At 39.6% G+C, this 25,817-nt stretch overlaps 1 protein-coding gene across 6 annotated transcripts in view; it reads right to left on the reverse strand.

Moving 5' to 3' along the window:
- The window catches only part of AUTS2 (activator of transcription and developmental regulator AUTS2), a 1,205,607-nt gene that overhangs the window by 884,594 nt on the left and 295,196 nt on the right, over positions 1-25,817 (reverse strand). For all 6 annotated transcript variants that reach the window (XM_060406300.1, XM_060406299.1, XM_027961997.3 and 3 more), the window contains exon 2: positions 25,320-25,532. In XM_060406300.1, coding sequence (XP_060262283.1) covers positions 25,320-25,532 — 213 coding nt within the window. The remainder of the gene's footprint in view (positions 1-25,319; positions 25,533-25,817) is intronic.

Raw genomic sequence — 25,817 nt, forward strand, 5'->3', positions numbered from 1 at the left:
GGGAGGAACCCGCGTCTCATGTCTCCTGCATTGGCAGGTGGGTTCTTTACCACGAGTGCCACCCAGGAAGCCCAACATTCTTACACTAGGCACGAAATACCACTTGAAGATAGACTATGACAAACTGAAGATAAACAGCCACTTAAAAAAAAAAAAGGAAGAATTACAGCTAAAAAGCCAAAAAAGGAAATTAAACATAACCTTAAAAAATATCTTATTAATCCAAGAAACAGAAGTAAAAAAAAAGGGGGGGAAAGGAAAGAAGACATGACAAACGGTAACAATAACATGATACACTCGAACCTGACCACAGAAGGAACCTTATTAAATGAAGTGGCGAACCTCCCAATAGAAAAGCAGAGATGATCATACTGGATTTAAAAAGCAAGCCCCTTTGACATGTGGTCTCTAAGAAATGCACTTTGACTATAAAGATACAAATATGTTACATAGGATCAAGCAAAAAAAAAACTCCCTAACATTACTCAAAAGCAAACTGGGGGAGATGGGTGGGTGGGTGGGTGTGTGCGTGTGTGTGCGCGCCCATTAATATCAGACAAAGGAGGATTCAGAGAAGAAACTACAATATAGTTTGATAAGAACTATAAGAAACAGGAGAAGGCAATGGCACCCCACTCCAGTACTCCTTCCTGGAAAATCCCATGGATGGGGGAGCCTGGTAGGCTGCAGTCCATGGGGTCTCAAACAGTCGGACACGACTGAACGACTTCACTTTCATGCATTGGAGAAGAAATGGCAACCCACTCCAGTGTTCTTGCCTGGAGAATCCCGGGGATGGGGGAGCCTGGTGGGCTGCCGGTCTATGGGGTCACACAGAGTCGGACACGACTGAAGTGACTTAGCAGTAGCAGCATAAGAAACAGGACTTAGAAATGGTCATTTCATAAAAAATAAAGTGACTAATCAAGAAAATATAACATCCCTAAATGTTTATTCATGTATCTAACAATGGAGCTTTGAAAAAGTGATAGAATAAGGGGAAAGAGACCAAACCACAACAGCAGTAAGAGATCCCACATACCTATTTAGACAGAACAAGGAGGCAAACAGTTAGCAAGGATATACTAAAACTGAAAAACACCAGAAACCGACTTGGCCTGATTTAACATTTACAACACTCCATTCAGTCACAGAAAAAAAATTATGTGCTTCACAAGTGCACAGGGAACATCCACAAATATAGGCCATATTCCAGGCCATAAAACAAGTGCCAAAAGGCTCTTGAAGTATTTAAGTCACACAAAGAAATTTTTTTAATCACAATGGAGTTAAATTGGTAATCAATACCAGAAAGGTCTTTTGAAAATCCCCAAATAGTTAGAAAGCAAATAACATACATACTTCTAAGTAAATCATGACTCGAAGACGTCACAAAGGAAATCAGAAAGTATTTATACTAAATGAAAATGAAAACAATCAGAATTAATGGGATGCTGCTAAAGTAGGATTTACAGGGAAATTTATAGCATTAAAGGCCCATATATTAGAAAATAAGAACAATCTTAAATCAATGACTTCAGTTTCAACCTTAAAAAACTAGTAAAACATGCAAATTATGAAAAAAGGAGAAAATTAGTGGAATATAATACAGAGCTGAAGTATAATACAGGAAAAAAAAAGAAAACATCAAGGTAACTAAAGCTGATTCTTTAAGACGATCAATAAATTGTTAAGTCCCTACTCATACCAATGTAAATGAGAGACGTAGAGACAGTGTACACCAATAAGGGATATAGAATTACTATAAATACTACAGATATTAGGATTATAAGGAAACATTATTAAACAAATTTATGCCAATATATTCAACAACTTAAATGAAATGGAAAAATTCCTTGAAAAGATGTAAATTACCAAAACTGACTCAAGAAGAAATGACAAAAATAGTTCAATTTTTTAAAAAGAAACTGAATATTTAATTTAAATCTTCCCATAAAAAGAAGACTCTAGGCTCAGATGGCTTCAATGGTCAATTCTACTAACATTTAAAGAAGAAATAGTAACAATTCTATAAAAACTCTTTCAAGAACTTGAAAAGCGGGGAATATTTCCCTATCCATCATGAGGCCATCACCCCTTATATCAAAACCAGACAACATTACAGACACACACACACACACAAAACTACAGGTCAGTTTTTTTTCCTTCCAAACATAGTTGCAAAGACTAATTTTTAAAATGTTATCAAATCAAACAACACACTAAAAAGTACTAGATCAAAACCAAGTGATTTGATTTACCCAGGTTTATCCAGGAATACAAGGTTTAACATTTAAAAACAGATCCATGTGAACCATTATATTAACAAACTGAAACAAAAATTTGCACATGATCTGCTGAAACGGAAAGGACATACTATATAGCACTGGGAACCCTACTCAATATTATGTAACAACCTAAATGGGAAAAGAATTTGAAAAAGAATAGGTACATGTATATTTATATAACTGAATCACTCTGATGTACACCTGAAACTAACACGACATATTCAACTATCTATACTCAATAAAAACTAATGTTTCTAAAAATAAAATAAATCCTAATAGAGAAATGGCATTTGATAAAAACCTAGCATGCACTGCTGACAAAATGTCATATAAATTAAGAATATAACAAAACATATTCAACCTAATAATGGACATCTATTAAAAAACCTACATCTAACATCGACTTAATGATGAAAGTACTTAACATTTTCCTCTCCTAAAATCAGGGACAAGGCAGGCATATCTGCTCTTACCAATTCTATTAAATATGATGTTAGAAGTTTTAGCCAGTGAACTTAGGGAAAAAAACCTAAACTAGAAGTTTTTCTTAAAAAAAATGCATTTATTCACTAAAAATATGACCATCTGTGTAGAAAAATCAGAATCTACAAAAACTACTAAAGTGATTTAGCAAGATTGCAGGATACAAGATGAACAAAGAAAAGTCAACATGTTTCTATATAGTTCTAGCAATGAACAAAAGGAAATTAAAATTTTAAAACAGTATAATTTATTACACCAAAAGTATGAAATACTTAGGAATAACCTGGACAAAAGATGTGAAAGACATGTATACTAAAAGCTATAAAATGCTACTAAGAGAAATTAAGTTAAGACCCAAATAAACAGAGGTAACATATATTATTCAGTTGTTAGTTAGAAACTCTACTACTTATAAACTGTTAATTCTTCCCAAATTATTCTGCAGCACCAAAACAATCTCAACAGACATCCAAGCAGGATGCTATGTAGAAACTAACAAGCTGATTCATGTCAATGTATGGCAAAAACTACTACAATATTGTAAAGTAATTAGCCTCCAATTAAAATAAATAAATTAAAAATAAATACATAAAATTAATATGCAAATACTAAGGACCTAGAACTGCTACAACTTTGAAAAAGAACAAAGTTGAAGGTCCATCACTCCTTGATTTCAGAACTTTATTATAATAAAGTTACAGTATTGGCAAAAAGACAAATAGATCAGCGGCATACAACAGATAGCACAGAAACAAACCCACACAATATGGACAACAGATTTTTTTTTTTTTTTACAAAGGAATAAAAGGCAATGCAGTGGAGAATGAATAGCTTTTACAAAATGACTTTGGAAAAACTGGATGTCCAGATACAAATGAAACTACTTTTGACCTATACTTCCCACCATAAATATAAGTCAACTCAAAATGGAACATTTACCATCTAGCTCATGTTAATGGTGGCTCAGTTGTAAAGCACCTGCCTGCAAATGCAGGAGATGAGGGTTCGAGCCCTGGGTTGGGACCATCCCCTGGAGGAGGAAATGGCAACGCATCAGTATTCTTGCCATGAAAATCCAAGGGACAGAGGAGCCCGGTGGGCTACAGTTCACGGGGTCGCAAAGAGACAGGCGCAACTTTGCAACTGAGCACGCAAAAAAAAAAAAAAAAAAAAAATAGGGAAGGCAGGAAGAGGAAGTGGTTTGGCTAACTATTCACAGGTTTGATTCAGCCAAATACTTAGTACAGGCCCAATGTCTACCCTCCTTTGGTAACTGAGAGTCTAACAACTGGTTGTTATTGGTTTGGTGGCTATATTGTGTCTGACTCTCAACTGGTTCAGCTCAGTTCAGCTGCTCAGTCGTGTCATACTCTTTGTGAACCCATGGACTACAGCACCCAATGTTTCCCAATCCATCACCAACTCCCTGGTTGGGCACTTTCAAACATGTAAACTAAAAATTCATTTCTCTCATTTCTTTTTGCTTAATACATATCCTTATGGAAACAACATCAACATAGGTTTCCCTTTAATATAAGAATAAGAAACCATCTCAGGGAATGGAATATATAGGAAATATTAAAAACGGTACAGAATCAACTGAGAGATAATTCTGTCACCCGTGCCACCAACATCCTTTTCCATGAACCCAGGTTACCTAGATCATATCCTAATATAAGGTATGGACTCTTTAGGTAAACGGTCTTCACTGAAAATTGGTGAAATCTGTAAGGAGAGAAGTGTTTTTTCTGGCATGTAATATGACAATTTCAATTAAATCAGGAGCTTCTGAGCTGGCCACAGCCAAAAGTCACTCTGAGAAGTGAAACACTTATGGGCCATGTTAGAGCACAAAATGCCATTTTCTTCCCACATTAATGCTTACTGTATGTGTCAATACTGCATATCAGAGCCTAAACAGTCAACGTGCTGAGAGAGGCAAAGTTTCAATAGGTCATTTCTAAGGTCTTAGAAAAATCTGAGTTAATAGGTTAGTTTGTGCTACTTGCGTCAGCAGACTGGGACTTCCCAGGTGCCTCAGTGGTAAAGAATCTGCCTGCCAGCACAAGAGACGAAGGAGACAAGGTTCGATCTCTCTGGTATGGGAAAATCCCCCGAGGAGGAAATGGGCAAACCTCTCCAGTACTCTTGCCTGGGAAATCCCAGGGACAAAGGAGCCTGGCAATCTGGAGTCCATGGGGTTGCAAAGAGTTGGACACAACTTAGCAACTGAGTATACGTGAATGTCACCATATTAAAATTCATTTTTTCTTAAGAACAGTGGAATAAAGGATTAGCTTGCTGCCGCTGCTGCTGCTACTGCTGCTAAGTCGCTTCAGTTATGTCTGACTCTGTGCGACCCCATAGACGGCAGCCCACCAGGCTCCCCCGTTTCTGGGATTCTCCAGGCAAGAACACTGGAGTGGGTTGCCATTTCCTTCTCCAATGCATGAAAGTGAAAAGTCAAAGTGAAGTCACTGAGTCATGTCCGATTCTTAGCAACCTCATGGACTGCAGCCTACCAGGCTCCCCCTGTCCATGGGATTTTCCAGGCAAGAGTACTGGAGTGGGGTGCCATTGCCTTCTCCGAAAGGATTAGCTTACACAAGCTGAATAACAATACAAATAGATTTGAACTGCCCCACCAAATCTCTCCAGGAGTACAGAAAGAACTAGTTGTCAACAGATTTCTAATAAATTTAACATAAGTCTAGCTCAGTCACGGCAGAGGATGAGATGGTTGGAAAGCATCACTGACTCAACAGACATGAACTTGGGTGAACTCTGGGAGATGATAAGGGATAGGGAGGCCTGGTGTGCTGCAGTCCATGGAGCCACAGAGTCAGATGCGATTTAGTGACTGAACAACAACTGGCTTAGCCACAGATCCAAGCTTTTCACAGACTAAGTGCAGAAGGTCCAAAAGCCAAAGACGATGTACCCAAATTCTACTAGTACAGGGCAGCCTGCAAAGTGCCACTCAAAACTCCCTGGGGTCGTCAACGTTTACTACTTATAACATCATTAGGAAGATCCAGAAAGATTTCCTTAATGTGTCCTAAACTTCCTCCTCCTATTTCCCACCACAATGGTTTTGTTTCATTACGGGCCCAAGTTATAACAATAACATTAAGAAGGAAAAAAAAAAAAAAAAGCAAGTCTAACACTAAATTCCAAAGATACACATTTCTTCAGACAACCACAATGCATACTGGTTTGAAAATTTTGCCTTTAATCTCAGGAAGAAATTTTGACAATTGACACGTTTCTTTTAATAAGTCAATTCAAAAAAGACAATGACAAGAAAAACACTTATGCATTTATTTTTATTAGGAAAAATTCTCATGTATTAACAATAAGAAAACAAACCACACACAACCCTCCATCTCTGATGACAAAGCCAGAGGGAGACCTTAATGGTGGCAGCTCATAAATCCTAGCCCAAGATCACAAATACAGCTGTAAGAAAACTCTCCCAAGAAAAATATACGGCATTAGAAAAACCACCAGGGAGATTAGTGAGAAACTAAGAGCATATCTATCATTCAACAACTTCTCAAAGAGAATTTTTCACAGTTTATTTGCTTTAAACTGTTTCAAAGTAATTAGGTAACCCAAGGATGAAGCCCTGGAAAATAGAGGCCCATCTCTTATAATTCCTCTTACAGCTCTATAATAACAACAGTGTTTGGGACATGTGGAATGCACATAAACCATTTCCTGAAGGAAGAGAGCTCATTTGGAAAAGGGCAGGAAAGGAAACCCAATACAATGACCACTTCAGCCAAATGACTGCTGAGCAGTCCCAATGAACTGACAGTGTTTCTTACAAACTGCATTCATAAATAATGAATTATAAAATTCTAATTCATTATAATTCATTATAAAAATGAGGTGGAGGAAAGAATTTTCTAAACCAGAAGAATCAATATACTTGCCCCCAAATTTACTTTCTTTGAAACTAAAAAACTAAAATCCGGTATGTCCAAGAATATAGGTTGGTGGTTTAAAAAGCAACATTTAGAAATAATTTCACTGTATTTCTTCAAATAAATTATTCATAAGAAGCAGATTTTCATGATTTCAATTTGAAAGATCCAAAATTACAATTCTCAGATAGCTGCCAACAGGTATGGCCTCTAAACAAAGATGTCATACCATTCCATATTAATCTCTTCTCAGCAAAAGGCTTTTTATCATCTGCTAAAAACAGTATGCATGAGCCCAGTCCATTTAAGGTTTTTGAATCTAATGTCCCCACTGGGATCTACAGTGGTCTAATAACCGTATGCACATCATAATTTTTTTTTTACCAAAGTGAGTCACTACTGCAAATCAGAAACTCTGAGGTGTAGTTCTTTGTACTTGTGATATATTTAAGTGCAGGTTCATGTAAACTAAATTAATAATATCAACGTCCAGGTAATTCATGATTTTTAAAATCTTTACACGTTTAAGGAAAAGGAAATTTAGAGTATTCTAACACAACTTCACACATACAAGTCCCCAGTGTTAGAAGTATACATCATTTTTATTATTGTTCAATCATAAAAATTGAGGATCAAAGGGAATCAGTAAGTCAGTGAAGGACAGACAATGTGTCAACAGCAAGACAGAACCTGTAACCCAAGACTCCTGATTCCCAGGTACCTTCTCTGATAAAGTATTCATAGAGCCTGAACAGTATAATAGCAGACATATGACATCCTATTCTTCACTGAATATATTCACAACAAAACTGCCCTCTTTCCTTCTAATTAGCTGTAGTGCTTAAAACATATCTGTGAGTTGAAAACCAAGGCCAAAAGACAAGGTGAAGACAGCTGCTTCTTCTTCCAGCTGTCTACATGTAACATCTAGCAGGAAAATCTCACTGCCCTGAATGAAGATCCCTATAATTATTCAAAGAAACACGTAAAGAGCATTTCTCGTATCAATAGCCACAATCTGTCCTCAATTACCTACGTATCAACACAATATTTCAGTGTCTAAACCAAAAAGTGTAGAAGGGACCTATCTAACATTTTGTTGTTATTGTTTAAGCCACTCAGTCATGTCTGACTCTTTAGCTACCACACAGACTATAGCCCACCAGGCTGCTCTGTCCATGGGATTTCCCAGGCAAGAATATAGGAGTGGGTTGCTATTTCCTTCTCCAGGGGATCTTCCTAACCCAGGGATCAAACCTGTGTCTCCTATAATTCAGGTGGGTTCTGACCACCGAGCCACCAGATATGTCCCCTGTCTAATGCAGAAGTGTTCTTGTACACTTTTTTGGTTGTCGCCCACTCTTTGAATCACAGTCCAATCAATTTTACACCTTGGCTCTTACGTGGTCAGGGAAAGAAGATGAACAAGGTTGACATGCTCAAGAACAGCTAAAGGACCCCACCTCAGGAGATGTAGAGAAAAACTATTCCTTATCTCATTCTTTTTATCAACAGTTGTATTTCTACCTCCAAGAATAGCCTTTTAAAAGTAAAGTGGAAATGGGTAGGAAAACAAAGCTTTTTAAAATGACTGCCTCATACTGCTAAAGCAGTTCACCTGTAACATTAAAAAATATCTTAAAAACTATGCTGATTTGGAATATAGCAACTTTGGCAAAAATAATAAAGACGATGCTGCTGCGAAGTCGCTTCAGTCATGTCTGATCCTGTGCGACCCCAGAGACGGCAGCCCACCAGGCTCTCTCATCCCTGGGATTCTCCAGGCAAAGAACACTGGAGTGGGTTGCCATTTCCTTCTCCAATGCATGAAAGTGAAAGGTGAAAGAAGTCGCTTAGTCATGTCTGACTCTTTGCAACCCCATGGACTGCAGCCCACCAGGCTCCTCCGTCCATGGGATTTTCCAGGCAAGAGTACTGGAGTGGGGTGCCATTGCCTTCTCCAATAAAGACAATATATTGCCTTAAAAAGAATTCTATCAAAGCTTTACAAAAAAGAATGCGGAAGCTGAAGTGAAAAAGTCCAAAACTGAACTCATAGGATCCCAGTTCAATGTGCTATTTTCAACTAATATTGGGATTATCCTTGCTTTGTGCCTTGACTCATTAAGACAAAATATGAAATAATTACACCAGGGGAACTACAATACTTACTTCAGATAAACTGTTTAGCATATCTGTGGTCACTTTCTCAGGAACTGTATTTTAAAATAAGCCAATATAAACCACATTTTTAAATCTTCACCAAGTTTATACACCTGATTGGTAAACAGAAATGTCCTTGTATCTCTAAAAGTTTTACATTTTAATATTAATGCAGAAGAATAAAAACATTCAGATCATGTGTAGTGTTTCCTGGTTTGAACCTCTAAAGAATTCACTCACACAGAAGCGCAGGTGCCTCTTCTAGAGATGAAAAGCCCCCTAAGAACTCTCAGTACAGGCATTCCTTGACTTGGCAACGCACCAACTTGAAAAACACTTCCATTAACAAAAGTCTTCAGTTACCCCCAAATGCCCCCCTATATAAGTGCCCTAGCAAAGACCACCATGAAAAAGAAAGTCTGTCTTTTTAATGCTTTTGGGCTATTCCCCCTAAAATTTGCCCCATGGTCTTCTAAAATTTTTCGTTTTACCTTTCCTGTACCACATGAAGATCTACCTAATTGAAAATTTTCCTGATTCAAAATGTGTCCTTTCAAAATGTAAGTTATTTGAACAAGTGGAATCATCCATTTCTGATTTAGTAGGACTGTGTGTCTCACATATAACTCAGATTAGACTCACTAGGATGAAGTGAACTCAGATTTGTCAGGGGAAAGTAGAGTAGAAGACATTTTAGGAAACAGATAAGGCTGATGTGATAGAGGTTCCTACGGGGGTCAGGAAGCACACTAAGAGGAAGATGGTGGGAATTCCTAAAAGGCACAACATGGGTGCATTTCTATACTTCTAAAAGGATTGTTAGTTTAGCCTGTAAGTAAAGTTAAATCAGTGAAGACTCTTCAAGCCAGCAACATGATTTAATTTGCATGTTGTCAAGATTACTTGAGGAGGAATTTGGAAGATGGGTTGACGAATGATAAGATTAGAGGCTGAGAAGCCAGGGAGGAAGCTACTGACAGAGAAGGAAGACCTGAACCAATGCCCTGGAAAGCAGGGTGGACAGTGGTAAATGACGAGGGACGGATGAGAAATACACACTGCGTAAATCCAGAGGATGTGCGAACATTGGGAGTGAAGGGAAAAAAGGGTGAGACGTCCAGGTTTCCAGCATAAGCAGACTTATGGCTTGGATGTTTAGCAGATGCTGTGCATGTTAACCAAGTAAAGAAGTTGAAGAGGAAGAGCAGATTTAGGACTATTGTAAAGTTAAATGTGAAACATGATGAATTTGAAACATTTATGAAGGATTCAGGTAGGGGAAAAATGATTAATACCTGAGTTTATGAAACTAGGGGCTAAAAAAAAAGGTCTGGGTTGGACATTTAAATGGAATTTGCAGTTAAAAAGACTGAATCCATCAGAATATAACTTCCTCCAATGCAGAGACTTTTGTCTCTGCTATATGCACCTAAGGTGGCTCAGCTGGTAAAGAATCCACCTGCAGTGCAGGAGACCTGGGTTCTATCCCTGAGTTGGGAAGACCCCCTAGAGAAGGGAAAGGCTACCCACTCCAGTATTCTTGCTTGGAGAATTCCATGGACTGTATAGTCTATGGGGTAGCAAAGAGTCGGACACAACTGAGCAACTTTCACTTTCACTTCCCTTTCATATGCACCTAAAATTACATCTGCCTACAGGTAGGTATATGGTCAACCAATATTTAACCAGTGGACACCAAGGGTAGGAAGGGAAAGTGAGTAGTGTGAGAGGCAGAGTGAACTTTATGGAATACTTTTTTTTTTTTTTTTTAGAAATTCGCCAAGAAATCACCATTTCTAACACTTTCCAAGAAAGCCAGTATTTTTTAAAAAGCAATTTAAAAATTATCTTCTAGAAGAAAAACAAATAACCTGCTAGTATATTTGGAACTGCTTCTTCATCTGCTCCTGGGATCACTAATTATGCCAGCTACCATTAGTATTCTCAGTATAAATTTGAGGCCTAAATACCTACACAGATACTCCTTTTAAATATTTTAGAGTATCTGAAGTTCTATTTGCATAGAAAATTACTGTCTACCTCCAGTAAACAGAAACAACAAAAAGTGAGATATTTTCTGCTTTGTGCAGATTAGCAGAAAGAGCTCCGTCTTTGGACAAAAATATGATGTTTGCATACCAAGAGATTCAGTGCAAGAAGTTACAATCAGGTTAGTAACTACAGCAAAACCATTCCTAGAAAACATACCTATTTGTGTGGCTATCTCAAAAACATGGCAGTTTCTGGAAACACTGGCGCTCCATTAAGATTTTAATGAAATTATTGTGTCAAGGAATTCCCAGTAACTTGCACCAGAAGTCAAAGTGTGAGAATGCCAAAGCTTTTATTTGTAAAAGTAAGAACCCAAGGGAACAGATAACACAGCACTGTTTCTAACAGCTACTAATGCCTTCAGCAGGATAGAGCATTATTCTCAAGAGTTTCTTAGAAGGCTGAAGGAGATGGCGTGGTGGGAAAGAAACAACTGTCAAGAACTTCAGTAGGTAAGTCTGGAGTTATTCATTCTCTAGGAGATGCTCAACCATGTCTCCCTCTGAACTGCACTTAATGCACCAGTCTCAGCCTCACTTATCCTGAGCATTCTCCACAAGGTCAGGATTGCTCTACCAAGCTGTAAACCCATCAAGGGCAGAGGTATTATGGTTATACATCCTTTCTGCTGTATCAGAGTCTGTTATGTAACGTCTGCATACAAAGAATGCTCAGTCAATGATTGCTGAAAGAGCAACTATGGGGAGAATGAATTAATTAGGCCTCATAAAATAGAGATAACATCAAACTATTTCCTAAAGTCAAAATATTTTAGACAGAGGGCATGTGGGACAATAATTTTACAGTGCAAAGACATGCTATTCAAGCCTTGATACTAAAAATAGTTTGTACTTTTATGGTAAAAGAGGAGAACCTCACACAAAATATTTGCATGTAAAACAGGACTCAGTTAATTCCGCCTCACTCCTACTCACCATCCCCTCCGTCTCTTCTGCATGTCTAGCCTCTTTCAGATTATCTCTGAAAAATGGAAGGCAGCGAGTTCCCTGGGCCAGCTTTTCCTGGCTGCAGCAGCAATTTCACTACGTTGATGGCCAGGACACTGGGATGACAGACTGCTGCTACATTCCATGGGAGAACAGCAGACACCATCCGCCAGAAGGGCAGTGATTTCTTGGATTAAATTTTGGCCTGGTATGTATCTGCTGATCATCAGTATCTTATTTTACATTCATATCCCCAGAGAGGGAAAACAAAGGTCATATTGCACTGCTTTTTTTTTCCCCCCTTTTGTAAGCAATTAACATTGGAATGCAACAAGAGCACATATTAGCAATGCCATCAATTGGAAAAATAATTATCATTCCAACCTCCAATCATTCAAGTTTTAATTTATGACACACCTTCTTCTACATGCTAGGCAATGTGCTACAAACACAATGGTAGAGAAAATGGCTATGGTATTTTGCTTCAGGAGAGCTTGGAGTCCAGCAGAAGGGGCAGAAAGAAAACTACAGAATGTAAAAATCTATCATCATAAACCATGCTAAGTGTTAGGAAACTAAAAAGGTGAGTGCAAAGGAGAATGGACTAAGGGCAGAGCCTGGAGTGAACATTACGTCAGAAAAGGCCTCTCTGAGAAGCTGACATTTCAACTCAGGCTGAAAGGACTAGAAGGAGCCCACCATGCAAAGAGCAGTGGGAAGAGCACTTCAGGCTGGAAGAACAGCTTGCGTAAGGTACCTGAGGTGGGAGAGAACCAGACATGTTGGTGGAAATGAGGGAAGGACAGAGGGATAGGACCCAGGGGGCAAGACATGAAGCTGAAGACAGTGAGCTGGTGAGCCAGGCACGAGAGCCCACAGGCGTCTGAATTTTAACCTGAAGACACTGAGAGACCACAGAGTGGATTCATATCTGGGAATAACATGATAAATGTAGATTTTTTAAAGTTCACGTTGGTTGTGATATAGAGAATAGATTCCAAGGGCTCAACACTAGAAATGGGAAGCAAGGAAGGCACCTTAGGTTTTCCAGGCAGGGACATCCTTGAAACAGGTTTCAAGGCTTCTACTTGCCTACAGGCCAAACAAGCCTGGGCCCCTTGTCATGACTCAGACTAATGTCCTCAGGTAGCCTGACTTTAGGTGGGGAGAAGGACATGTATTCAGCCAACTCTAAAGCAAGGTACAAAATGGAAAAGATCAAAAGTGAATTAGAGTAAGCGTAAATCCTAGTTTTCCAGGAAGTCCTGATTTACGCTTATTATTACAGGGTAATTATTAATATTGATCCCTTTCACTCTCAGAAATGTCCTACATTATAGGTGATAAATTTTTGGGTCACCCTAGTTATAAACAAAGAAAAGATCATAAAAGCTTTAAGTAAGAAGTAGATTTGCAGTCATCACTGAAGACAAATAGCACTACTGAAGAAGGCCATTCCAGAGGAAGGGGACAGCATAGGCTGTTCTTAGCAGAGGGGAGGAAACACAGGGTTCATGCAAACAACAGCAACTGCAGCCAGTCTGGAGTTTATGTAGGGCTGGGAGAGAAACAAGACAGGAAAGGTATCTTAGATCCAACTTAGGACCCAGAAGGCCTGCACTAAGGGGGCTTTGATTTTATTTCACTGGCTACGCAGAGTCACTGAAGCTTTTAAACAAGAGACTACAACAACCATGAGCAAAACAGTGCTGAACTATGCTAAGAAGCCAAAGGATGAAGGGATGTGGTCTCTTCAGTTGTGTCTGACTCTTTGCGACCCCATGAACTGGAGCCTGCCAGGCTCCTCTGTCCGTGGGGTTTTCCAGGCAAGAACACTGAAGTAGGTTGCCATTTCCTCCTCCAGGGGATCTTCCTGACACAGGGATGGAATCCAGGTCTCTTACGTCTCTTGCATTGTCAGGCAGGTTCTTTACCACTAGCACCACCTGGGAAGCCCCAGGAAAGGTGATCAGCATAAACGTTGAGAGGAAAGGACCAACATGATCAAGGGAGCAAGAATCCAAGTGGCAAAGGCATTCTGTAACTCTGAGAGCAAATCTAGGTGGTTTCCCATACAATCCTGACTGGGTTGAGAAGCAAGCAAGAAACTTTGGAGGGAAGGAGACAGTGAGATGAAAGTCAAAAAGCTGAAAGTCTAACCTGAAGGCAAACTCCAAGATAGAAAAGGAGGGAGCAAGATGGGCCAGCAGGTTTAAGAATGGAAACAACCTAGATGTCCATCAGCAGATGAATGGATAAGAAAGCTGTGGTACATATACACAATGGAGTATTACTCAGCCGTAAAAAAGAATTCATTTGAATCAGTTCTGATGAGATGGATGAAACTGGAGCCGATTATACAGAGTGAAGTAAGCCAGAAAGAAAAACACCAATACAGTATACTAACACATATATATGGAATTTAGGAAGATGGCAATGACGACCCTGTATGCAAGACAGGGAAAGAGACACAGATGTGTATAACGGACCTTTGGACTCAGAGGGACAGGGAGAGGGTGGGATGATTTGGGAGAATGACATTCTAACATGTATACTATCATGTAAGAATTGAATCGCCAGTCTATGTCTGACGCAGGATGCAGCATGCTTGGGGCTGGTGCCTGGGGATGACCCAGAGAGATGTTATGGGGAGGGAGGTGGGAGGGGGGTTCATGTTTGGGAACGCATGTAAGAATTAAAGATACTAAAATTTAAAAAATAAAAAACTTAAAAAAAAAAAGAAAGAAAAGGCAGAGAAGAGCGGGGTCAGGATCATCACAGTAAAGTTTTTTTAAACTCCATATCCTTCTCTCTTGATATTCTGGTGTGTCAGTCCGTTTCCTCACTCTGGCCAGAGAACCAAGGGTAGATGGCTTAGACTCCCTACATGATCCCAGTCTATCCCCCTTAACACACAGCTACACAACCGAAGCCCTGGCTGCCTCACCATAATCCTCCCTGTGCCACGTTCATGTGAGAAATACAGATTTTAGAGTTTTAATCTGAGGAGGCAGGAGGCAGGTGATGATAAATTATGCACATGGGCTGCTTGAGTTTCAGAAAGCACCATTCAACTCAGCCTTCTAGCAACGTGAGCTGGGCCCATGACCCAGCTTTATGTGTCACCCAAGAGGCAGGGGCTCTTCTCACCACCCTCATTATGTCTTAGGGAAATTTGATGACAGCATTTTCTTTTACATCAGAAAGTCCTTATTAATAGTCTTATTCATACAGTGTGATAATTTCATTAGCAACTGTTCAGGGATCATTTTGCACTCATCTCCGGGGAAATAGCATTTGTAGTCTCATAGCAATGCATTAAAAATAAATGCTATCTACTGTTGACACACCTCAGGCAATTGTTAAATCCTAAGTATAGGTTTTGCTACTGAAACAAAATTTCTTCCGAGGGCTTTCGTTCTGCTTGGTTTTAGAAGGAAAATATTTTCTTTTGAATTTGTGAACCCCAAACCAAAAGTTCAAGTATAACACTTTATTATGTCCAATCTTTCTTACTAATGAAGAAAATACTTAATGCTCTTCAGGCACAACTGATAGAGAGGCAGTATTTTCAGATTTCATTCCCATCTGCCCCTTCAATACCACCACCAAATACCACTGATTTTTATAATACGGAAGATTTTAAAACTTGTAAACCTTAAGAGCAAAATACCACTGTCGTGCTGAAAAAAGAAAGCAGTAAGTGGAACCTAAAAGGAACTTCCCTGGCAGTAGTGGTTAAGACTTCATGTTTCCACTGCAAGGGGCACCGGTTTGATCCCTGGTCAGGGAACTAAGATCCTCCATGCTGTGAGGTACGGCAACACAAAAAAAAAAAAGAAGAAGAAGAGGAGAAGGAGGAGAAAATTTTAAAAAGAGTAGTGAATAAACTCCAGTTACCAGATGTATAAAAATCTGTGTTCTTGATTTCAGGGAGGTGGTGGATTTAAGGCAAGAAGAATACAACATAACTCTGCTACTGAGACTACATTCTAGTACAGCTATCAAAAAGTAGGCATTTGGAAAACACTAACTTACTGTCATGTAATGTCTATAGTATTTAGAATTAATATTTCTTTTTTCCAATAAAATTTTGAAAGAGAACTCAATTAGTAAATATGCAGAACGAGAATACGGTCCTAGTATGGATAAAATTATTTAGAAGAGGATATGGTTTTAAAAACTTTAAGATCTGTTACAAGTTTTCCAAATAGCACAGTAATTTCTCTTTTATACAAATTTATAAAAAGAACACGATTCAGTTTACTAAAATTATGTCTCTTGCAGCTCCTATATTGGGGTTGCTTGAGGAACTTGCTGCCATACTGTGATCCCCACCCCAAAGACAGGTGCCACCAGTCAGAGGTGATGACTAGAAATCTGCAAAAGCCCCAGGGTTGTTCTGGCAAAGGTAGTCCAAAGACCATCCTATGAGCAACTTTATTCTGTATGTTCCCATCCACAAAATGCAGCTACTTGCTTCTCAATCTAATTCCAGCCAATTTCAGCCTCTCAGACCCATCACTGTCAATTAGGACCATCCAGCCTTGCACCACATAATTTCAAGATGTGTGACACGGGTGTTTCCTGAGCAGTCACAGGTGCACAACGGTCACAGAATGACAGGTGACAACAGTGTCATGGTAGGCAGCGGCTCGGGAGAAGTGGAAACTTCTGCAGAGTCGAGATCACTGAATGGGGTCAAGTGTTCCCATAGGTCGCATGGCAGAGCTCGTCGGGCTCCTGAAAGATGCCAGGTGGGCCTGGATAGGACTTCCCTGAGTTTGAGAGTCACTGTGGCTCCACTCCCGTGTGTGTATGTCTTCATAATGACCAGCACGAGGACACACACTCCTAGGTGTGAAAATACCTTGAACTCCTGCAAGAATTCTGTTACATCTGCCTGGTATAAAATCATCATCAAGAGGCAAAACGCTCCAGAGTTAATTTAGAATACCCAAATAGGTTCTTTAAAACATCATTAGGGTACAGCAGTAACTCAAGTGCATTAAAACAGTTGGGTTCCTGTGGCAAGCCAGGTCTAATGGGACTGAGGGTTAAATACAGCAAGGGGTGTGTCATCAAGGTCCCCTTAGCCCCTCAGGGATTCTCTAAAAGCAGTATCAGCCCTACTCAAATAAAGCATATAATTCAGATGGTTTTGTCTCACAGCATTCACTGAAATGTTCGGGGAGAGCTAAGAAGAATGCAGTAATGTTGTATCTATCTTCATATTTAATTAAAAAGAGAGCTAACAGCACTTCCAAGAGGGAGGTCATTCCTTGCTCAGCACAAGATTTCTCTGTGCAAAGCTATTTTGAGAATGGGCAATAAAACAATTCTTCACATAAACACTTACAAAAGCTACCATTTCAGAAATGCTACTGACGCTTTAGCTAATAATCCCAAAGATGAGGTATAAATGACAATCCTGCAGCTGGAGGCAGCCATAAGAAAATCAACAACATCACCTACTGTCAAAGTCCAATCAAATCCTCCATCTTCCTCTTCTTTCACTGAGCCTGGAGGCCTCAATTGCCTTCAACAGAATTGTATGATAGGAAAAGGTTTACAGGAAGAAAAGTTGTATGCAATACCTGGAATAAAATACCTCAAAGTTCAAGAGATGAGATCATCATTTTCTTCTGCACAGTAACTATATGGACAGCAGAGGAAGAAAGAAGGAAAATATCCTACAAAAAACCAACAGTGATTACTACAAGATGTTAGCGGATTTAAAGTAAGAACCTTACATGGTTATACACATTTAAAGTGAACCATACGAAGGTGCGCCCCGGGCAGATGGCTTGGTTTCCAGCCCAGTGAATGCACATTTGGCTCTCTGGGCAGGATGAGGCATTCAGCTCTGCCTGTGGGTACATACTGAATCTTCAAACGCACCTTCAGCTTTTCCTTCTTGGAAAAACAATTACAAACCGGGCCTTAAAATATCCAACAGTTCTAACATTTACCACATCGCATTGCCTGGGCCTGCCTTAAAGCCCACCCACAATTTCATTTTCAATTAGCAGCTCCTCGAAAGGCAGTAATGAAAGCAGTTGCTAAAGAGCATTCAGATGTCACTGAAAGACTGCAAACCCAAACTGTAAATAGCACATTGTGAGTCGCCTGTCACCACCATCAACTCCCACGGGAATCCTGCAACACGTGGCTATCACCACCATCTGTTCAGCTCCCCACCGACACCACTGCAAACCACGCAGCCACCCACCCACTCCTGCCTCCCACTCAATACCTGTCATGTATAGACTTGTGTGGAGATGGGACGGCTTTAAGTGGAGATTAGAATGCAGAACACATGGAGGCTTATTTCACCTTTTGAAGCTAAGATCTGGTCACATACAGACAACATTGTATCTTCAGAAGAGGGAAAAGTATACATTAACCCAGAAAGGCAGTTTTAATATAAAGAAAGGAATGGAGGCTGTCTACCCTCATCAACTATCAGAAGGGGAGTGACTAAGTCCTATAAAGGGAAAAACATGCTGTGTCACACTTCGATCACCAGTTTTGTAAGAATTTCCAACAGGTACAATGGAGCACCATTTCCATCAACACCCATGTCACTCTTCTAACAATATACAGAATATTTAAACAGCCCTTAACAAAGTTCCACGCACACATACATATAACAAACTCTTACTTTGGGATTAGTGAAGCCCACTGTTTTATGAAACAATTTCCATAGGTTTCAGGATCACTCAAGCTAAATTACTGCCCATTCTATCAACGGCAGTTCCTTTTCCAATTCAGTCTATTTTCTTTCTATGGGTTTTATTTTATGAGGTCGGTAGTCAATGTGCTATGTCATTTTTAGTTGATTTTTACTAAATTTTAATTAAGAGTTATATATGTCACTTGGGATAAAATTTATTACTGGCCACTTCACTTCAAACATCTGTCTCACTGAAGTCAAGTGACATTTATGCTCCCTCTTAGCAACATGCTAAGAGGACTTTCCTGATGGCTCAGACAGTAAAGAATCTGCTTGCAATGAAAAAGACCCAGGTTTGATCCCTAGGTTTGATCCCCTGGAGAAATGAATGGCTACCCACTCCAGTACTCTTGCTTGCAGAATTTCATGGACAAAGGAGCCTGGTGAGCTACAATCCATGGGGTCGCAAAGAGTCGGACACGAGTGAGTGGCTAACACTTTAGCAGCATGCAGAGGTGATGAGACTGTATCCCAGACCACAACAGAAGCAGTAATTTTATTGGAGTACAGTTGCTTTACAATGTTGTGCTGGTTTCTACTGTACAACAAAGTGGATCAGCTATATATCCCCTCTTATTTTGAAGTCTGTGTCTATCTGGGGAGACCAAATCCCAAGCTGGGTAATGGGTACATGGATGTTCATTTTATCATTACCTCTGTTTCTGTGTTTGTTTGAAACTTTCTATAATACAAAGTAAGTAAATCCATAGAGCAAGAGTTTGATGCTAATAAGACTGAAGTACAAAACCTATGTCAAACTATGCCAAAACACATCTAAGTTTATAGATATTAAAACAGGTAATGGAATCTTAATGGAGGCAGAAGTGAAATGGTTAAACTTGAGAGATCTGACTGTATAGCAAATAAATAAAACAGAAATATAGGACCCTCCCCCCCCAAAAAATTGAAGTAGTCAAAAGACACAAAACAAAAATCCAAGAACTCACAGGATAAACTCACTGCTTCTAAATGCCCAAGAGAAAAAAAGAAAAGAAAAAAAAAAAAACCCTTTATACAGTTTGCTGTTGTAATAGTTTGAGGTTCCTAAACACCAAACAAAAACATCCAATATAAAATACAACTAATTCTGAAAAGAGACCAGCCTGAGTTGGAGACTCCCCAAAAACCAGATGTTAAAAACTGGCATCTTATCCTTATTTCAAGTCAATCAAGATTCCAAAAGTAATTACAAGCCAGTCTCCTCCCAACTCTTACTCCCAGTCTTATATGTTTTTATTCTCATTTCTGTAGTTTGGGCAAAGAAAAAACAATTGTGCGCAACTTTGATGCATTGCAAGGTAAAAATGAATTTTCTTTAATATCTACTTTTGTAACCTTGACATGACTATACTTTTTTTAAAAGCAAATGAAATCCCACTTAACACATTAAACTTGAAACTCCAAAGCATGAAGTAAAAATGATTTAACTGCAGCTCACATTTCTTGATACCAGCTCAATATACCTTCAGTCATTTAACTATTATAACAAATGTATTTATGAAAGAGCACCTAGCAAAGTTCGTGTCTTTTCATTACTAAGGTATCATACCTAATTACATTAGTGTTTCAAATGCTCTGATTTCCAGAACCCTGTAGGCCCTAGAGTCAAGCTGGATAAATACCTGTATGATTTCAGCTTGGATTTCCACTCAGAACTAATCAGCAGGTCTTCAGCAATGTGACTTGAACTGGATCTGTTTAATCAAAGCTTTCCATTATAAATCTTCCTTTGCAAGTGCATTTCTGCTAATAACAAATGTCATGTCACCAAGGAGTCTTCCAACAATCTGAGTTCACTGAGATAAAGGATCTACCTATAGTAGTAAATGCTCTCAAAGGTGAACAGTGTGGGCAAGACCTATGCTTCATCAGGTGGGTACAATATCAGCTGGTGGCTTGAGTCTACTGGGCCCTTGACCAACACAACCACTTCAAATAAGGCGAACATGCAATGCCGATACACAAAGCAGACACAGCCACCACATGAAGCTCTAATTCTAAAGACTTGGCACTGGAATCAATCCCTTCTCTTCCTAGAAATCAGTATACATCTACAGCAGTATCTACAATGTCAGCTATTAATCCTCTACCAAGTTTGACTCCACCATAACAGATTTTCAAAGAAAGGAGAAAATTTTCATTCCTTACAAGCCAAACCTACCGAGACCAACCTGTATAAACATATATAAACCATGTAAGACATTCCCACACAAGCCATTCTCACCAGCAAGGTTAGAGTCTTAACTGTTGGGCTCCTGAAATATTCCCAAATCTCTTTATTTTTCTTCCAAAGCGTTCACCTACTGCTAGAAGCAATCTCAATAGGTTGCTTCTCTCTGGGAAATTCTGTCCTTAGATGAATCACTTTTGGGAACTTAAAATTCAATTAGGAGGGAGACTCTGGGATTTATTTTGATGATCCATCCTGGTATCTGTCTGTTAGAAAAGTTCATATAACCTAAAAATTCCTTCTAGTTGATTTAGGCCTATTTCTTCTAGTTCAGTTCATACTAGAGAGAGAGAGGACAGACTAATGGACTAAATGGAGATTTAGAAATATTCACTCAGAGCCCAATCTGAGAGTTCTCTGAACCCTTATCAACTTTTCACTATCGCTTCTCTATTTTTAAAACCCCCTGGCTCTCAGTGTTTTCAACGACAAAGTATTAAAATTTTAAAGCATCCCCTGTAGTCTGGAGGTCAGACATACTGAAAGAAAACTAAACTCAGAGCCCTTAGAGGAGTTAAGTTTTCCCAAAGATTAGCTTCTGCAGAAGTTAAGACTTGGCTGGAAAGTTTGGCAGCCCATGATTTCGTTGTGTTCTTTGGTAGTTTCCCAATTAACGGAGTAAAGATTCTTATGCAGAGGACCTATCAACCTCTGTTTTGATTTTCCCACTCCTAAGTCAAATTGGGGGAGGGGGGACCTACCATACCCTTATTAGTAAGAGCCAAAACTTTGTAATATAATGTCTGAGTACTCACACCATAAGCAAATAATTCTGCATAGGTTTTCAAATTTGCCTATAAAATTCAAAGTTTTATATATATATATATATATATATAATTCAAAATTTCAAAGTTTTCAAATTTGCCATATAAAAAAGTGGAACCCTTTTATAAGACAGCTGCTAGCTCAGTATCTTCTAAGTCAGTATGTATTTATATTTAAAAACATAACCCAACAAGTAAGTTCCACTGGGGTAGCTAAGTGCTAGTTAAAAACACTTTAACAGTTTGGAAAAATTTCATGACAAGTGAGGTTTTTAATCAGGCAAGAGAAGGAAAAGGGGGTTTAATTTCAGAACTACACATGTCTTTTAAAAAAAAGTATGTACTTGCATTCTCACAATAAAAAGATTAGTTGCCTTGAATGAAGTTTCAGGAAAATAAAACACCTTTTATTTTCTCTGCACTGAGGAGTAACATCTTCCCACAGTTACGGAAAGCTGCACATTAAGTTCCTTGCTTAGGGAGTACCAATTCCTAGTAAGATTCAAATCTAATCCACTGTCACCAAGTCAAAACTAAAGAATAAATTTTCACCTCCTGCTGCTCTCTTTCATCTGTGGCTCTTGCAATTTTATCACTCCCTCAATCGGAGGCATTGAACAACAATCCATTAATTCAGAAATTCTCCTCAAGGCCCACTTCCATCTCAAGGTCCCCTCGTAGCTAAAACAGTTGAGATGCGGCTACTTTATCTGAAAAGAGGTAATGGTGGGGTGGTGGAAGTAACTGTGATGTGCACAGACATCTGGCACGGCAGGATAGCAGTCTCAGACATTCTTAGCACAAGTTATGGAACATCTACTGTAACCATTATACGCATCTGTGTGTCACCTTTTACCGAGGATCACACAACAGACAGCACTTACCTGGGCTGATATACCAGGAACGCATCTCTCTCTCCTCTTAATATTTTCACAGATCCAATCAGTTACAGACGTCAAAATTAAATTACTTTCAAGCCTACAATGGTATTCCATTACAGGTTTTAGCAACACTATATATTCACTATCTTTGTGTTATTCAAACACTAAGAAGAATCACAGGACTGAGAAATCTTCTACTCTAAAACTCTCATTTTACAGATGGGCAGCAACAGACAGTGCTTTGCTCAGGGGTAAATAATAGCACATATGATACTGCTGCTGCTGCTGCTGCTGCTAAGTCACTTCAGTCGTGTCCAACTCTGTGCGACCCCACAGACGGCAGCCCATCAGGCTCCCCGTCCCTGGGATTCTCCAGGCAAGAACAGTGGAGTGGGTTGCCATTTCCTTCTCCAGTGCATCAAAGTGAAAAGTGAAAGTGAAGTCACTCAGTCGTGTCCGACTCTTAGTGACCCCATGGGCTACAGAAAACACCACTTGTTTTTAAAACTCTTACACCGGCCCAAAATACAGTTCATTCTTTTCTTCTCTCTGATTCATAAAAAGTGAGTCAGACTAACTGCTTTTCAAATATTTCCCCTGAAACAAGGATAGCTTTGATTTCCAACACCATTAGTACCAGAAGATTGATCATTAAGACCAAAAAGCTACTCAAATTTGAGACAGACGAGTCCTAGCCGTCTTGTAAGATCACAGACTCTTTCAACTAGAGGACAAAGTAGAAAGAAGAATTTTGAGGAAGGAGAACAGAAAAGTCAGATCAAGCTTGGAAGTAAGAGAGTCAAGGATAAGGAACCACAGCTCTGTGAGGACTCAGAATTAAACTGATCTCTTGCCTGAAAGGATAAGAAGCCCTCCTCCCACCCTGTAGGAGGGAGGCCCTCCTGGAGAGGCAGTGGCCACAGGACGATCTCTGCACATTGGAAAACCCACTTTTTCCACACAGCTCACAGGGAGAGGCTTGGTCTGCGAGTCACAAATAACACAGGCACATTATCTTTTACAGAACATAGACCTCACCCCACTTTCTGACCAAATATATATATATATATTTTTTTTTCATCCAAATTGTCTATCCTCACTGTACTTGGGAGTTTATCCTATTTTCTTCTTGAGCTTTCACAGTCCATTTCTATAACCACAATGCCTCCCTCTGACTAAACCAACCCATGAACTTTCTAAAAATACTTGTAGATTCCCTGCACCCCATGACCTGGAGTCCTTATATCAACCACAGGAAACACAATATCAATAAAAACAGAGCAGGGCAGAGAAATCTAGGTCTAAACCCTGGCTCTGTCCCTCACAGCTAAGTGGCCTCAGACAAGTCACTTTATTTCTTTACCCCCAGTGTTCTTATCTGTAAAGTAACCATAATATCATATCATCTCCTCACCAGGGTTGTTGTGAAAATTATAGATCATACTACAGAAACTCCTTCACTGAGTGATAATCGTGCTATGTATTAGACAAATGTTAGTAATTACTTTTATAACTCCAATCTGGTAATTTATTTGATGACAAAGAAAAACTGCCAAATGTGTTAGAATCAGGGACACTTTCCTGAGATCCTCCTGAGTCCATGCTGAAATCCATCACTCCATGTATTTTCTCAGAAGTTTACCCAGCAAGTTCAACTCTAACACCAAACTGCTCACTAAATCTTTTAGAGAGTTTCATTTTTTCCAAACTTTTAACTAAAATTCATCACCAGAAAAATGTTCTTGATTCTTTATAAGAATGATTTTCAACTGGCTTGACCATTATCAAATAGGAAATTTCTAAGACTACAAACTTCTGTGCCAAAATGCCTAGTGATTCTGATTCTTCAGTTCTAAAGTGAAGCCAGGAATATGTTTAATAAGGCTCATGATATGATTCTAATCATCTCTGATGTTTTAGAACCACTGATTTGTATGATCCTAGATCTTCTCACTCTGCAGAGAAACATCTGCAAACTAGAAATTACCTGTTCAGCTTCTAATTAGCAGCACCTGCTCTGTGAACCACGCTCCCTCTGCTTCCTTCAAGAGACAGTCAGTCTCACCCCATAGTCCCTCCAAAAACAAACAAAACACACCCAGGACACAGGTAACTTGGCAGGTGCTAAAGCCTCTGGATTTGTGCTGAAAAAACTGCTATAAACAGCTTCGCTTCTCATTATTAATCTATCTCATGTGGGGATTTCCACAGGCAGAAGGGTTCCCCAAATGCCAAGAGCTGAATTTTCTTGTGGATCATTGAAACCTAATTATTAAACAGCCCGGTAAGCTCTACCACCAGGCTTTCATACAAGCGGCAGATCGCAAAAGCAGTTCTGAATTATGGGCTGTGGAGGACACCTTAAAAAACCTCATTTCTTCACCACTGCTCTCCCACATGCCACAGTATTTGAGCTTCACTAGAAAATACAAATCTTAGGCAGGGTCCCCTGCCTGAATACAGACAACCATTTTTAGCAATTCAGGACCTTGATACACACAGTGCGTATATCAGATCTGCCCATTTCCTTTCCTCTACCCAAGACGATCTCTCCCTGCAAGCCAGTCTACCTGGACCATCACCAAGACCTCCATCAGTCTGCCTTCAATGCCAATAGCATGAGCATCAGTCTCTGTTACACAGAGCACATGTGACTGAAAGGTACCATGCTAAGTTTCAAAGTGCTTGGTTTTGGAATATTCTTTGAGAAGCAAACACATGGCTCTGCAGGGCAGCCCTCCAGCACCCACCAGGGATCTCCTCTCCATCTGTTAGGAAGAACCACAGACAAGTAGGCACCTGAGGAAGAGCAGCCACAGGACAGAACAAGCCCTAAGCATCCTCACCTGTCTGAGCCCCTTCGGCATTTTCTTTCTCTTCCCGAGGTGCTGGCAGAGGTTGCGGTCATTTTCTCGGTCTGAGCTGTAGTGGTGTGGGTGGCTGAGTCGGCTCTTCTTGGAGTGAAAGGACAGGCCGTTGGTAAGTGCTTCTCGTTTCTTCTTGGTCAGAGGGGTCTGGTGTTTCTCCACGCGTTCCTGAGGCTTAAGTGCTACATCTTTCTGTAGGAAAAAAAAAGAGAAGGAACGGGAAGTGGTGGTTACATAGGTAGCTAGCGTCACACCCAAAATAGAGACTAAATGGGGTTACTAGAAGGGAGCCAGGTAAAGGCAAGAAAGTGGGATATGAGACTACCTGAAACTAAACCCAATTTTTCTGAATCCCTAATGCCACATATGTATCCTTTCTAATCTTGTTGGGGAATGGGGGTGGGGAACCCAGCAAAACACAAAGTATCTGTCCATTAGAAGTGGTTTCACTGCTGCCTGGGAGAGCAGCTTTCCATT

The sequence above is a fragment of the Ovis aries genome, chromosome 24, assembly GCF_016772045.2.
Source record: "Ovis aries strain OAR_USU_Benz2616 breed Rambouillet chromosome 24, ARS-UI_Ramb_v3.0, whole genome shotgun sequence".
Lineage (NCBI taxonomy): Eukaryota > Metazoa > Chordata > Mammalia > Artiodactyla > Bovidae > Ovis > Ovis aries.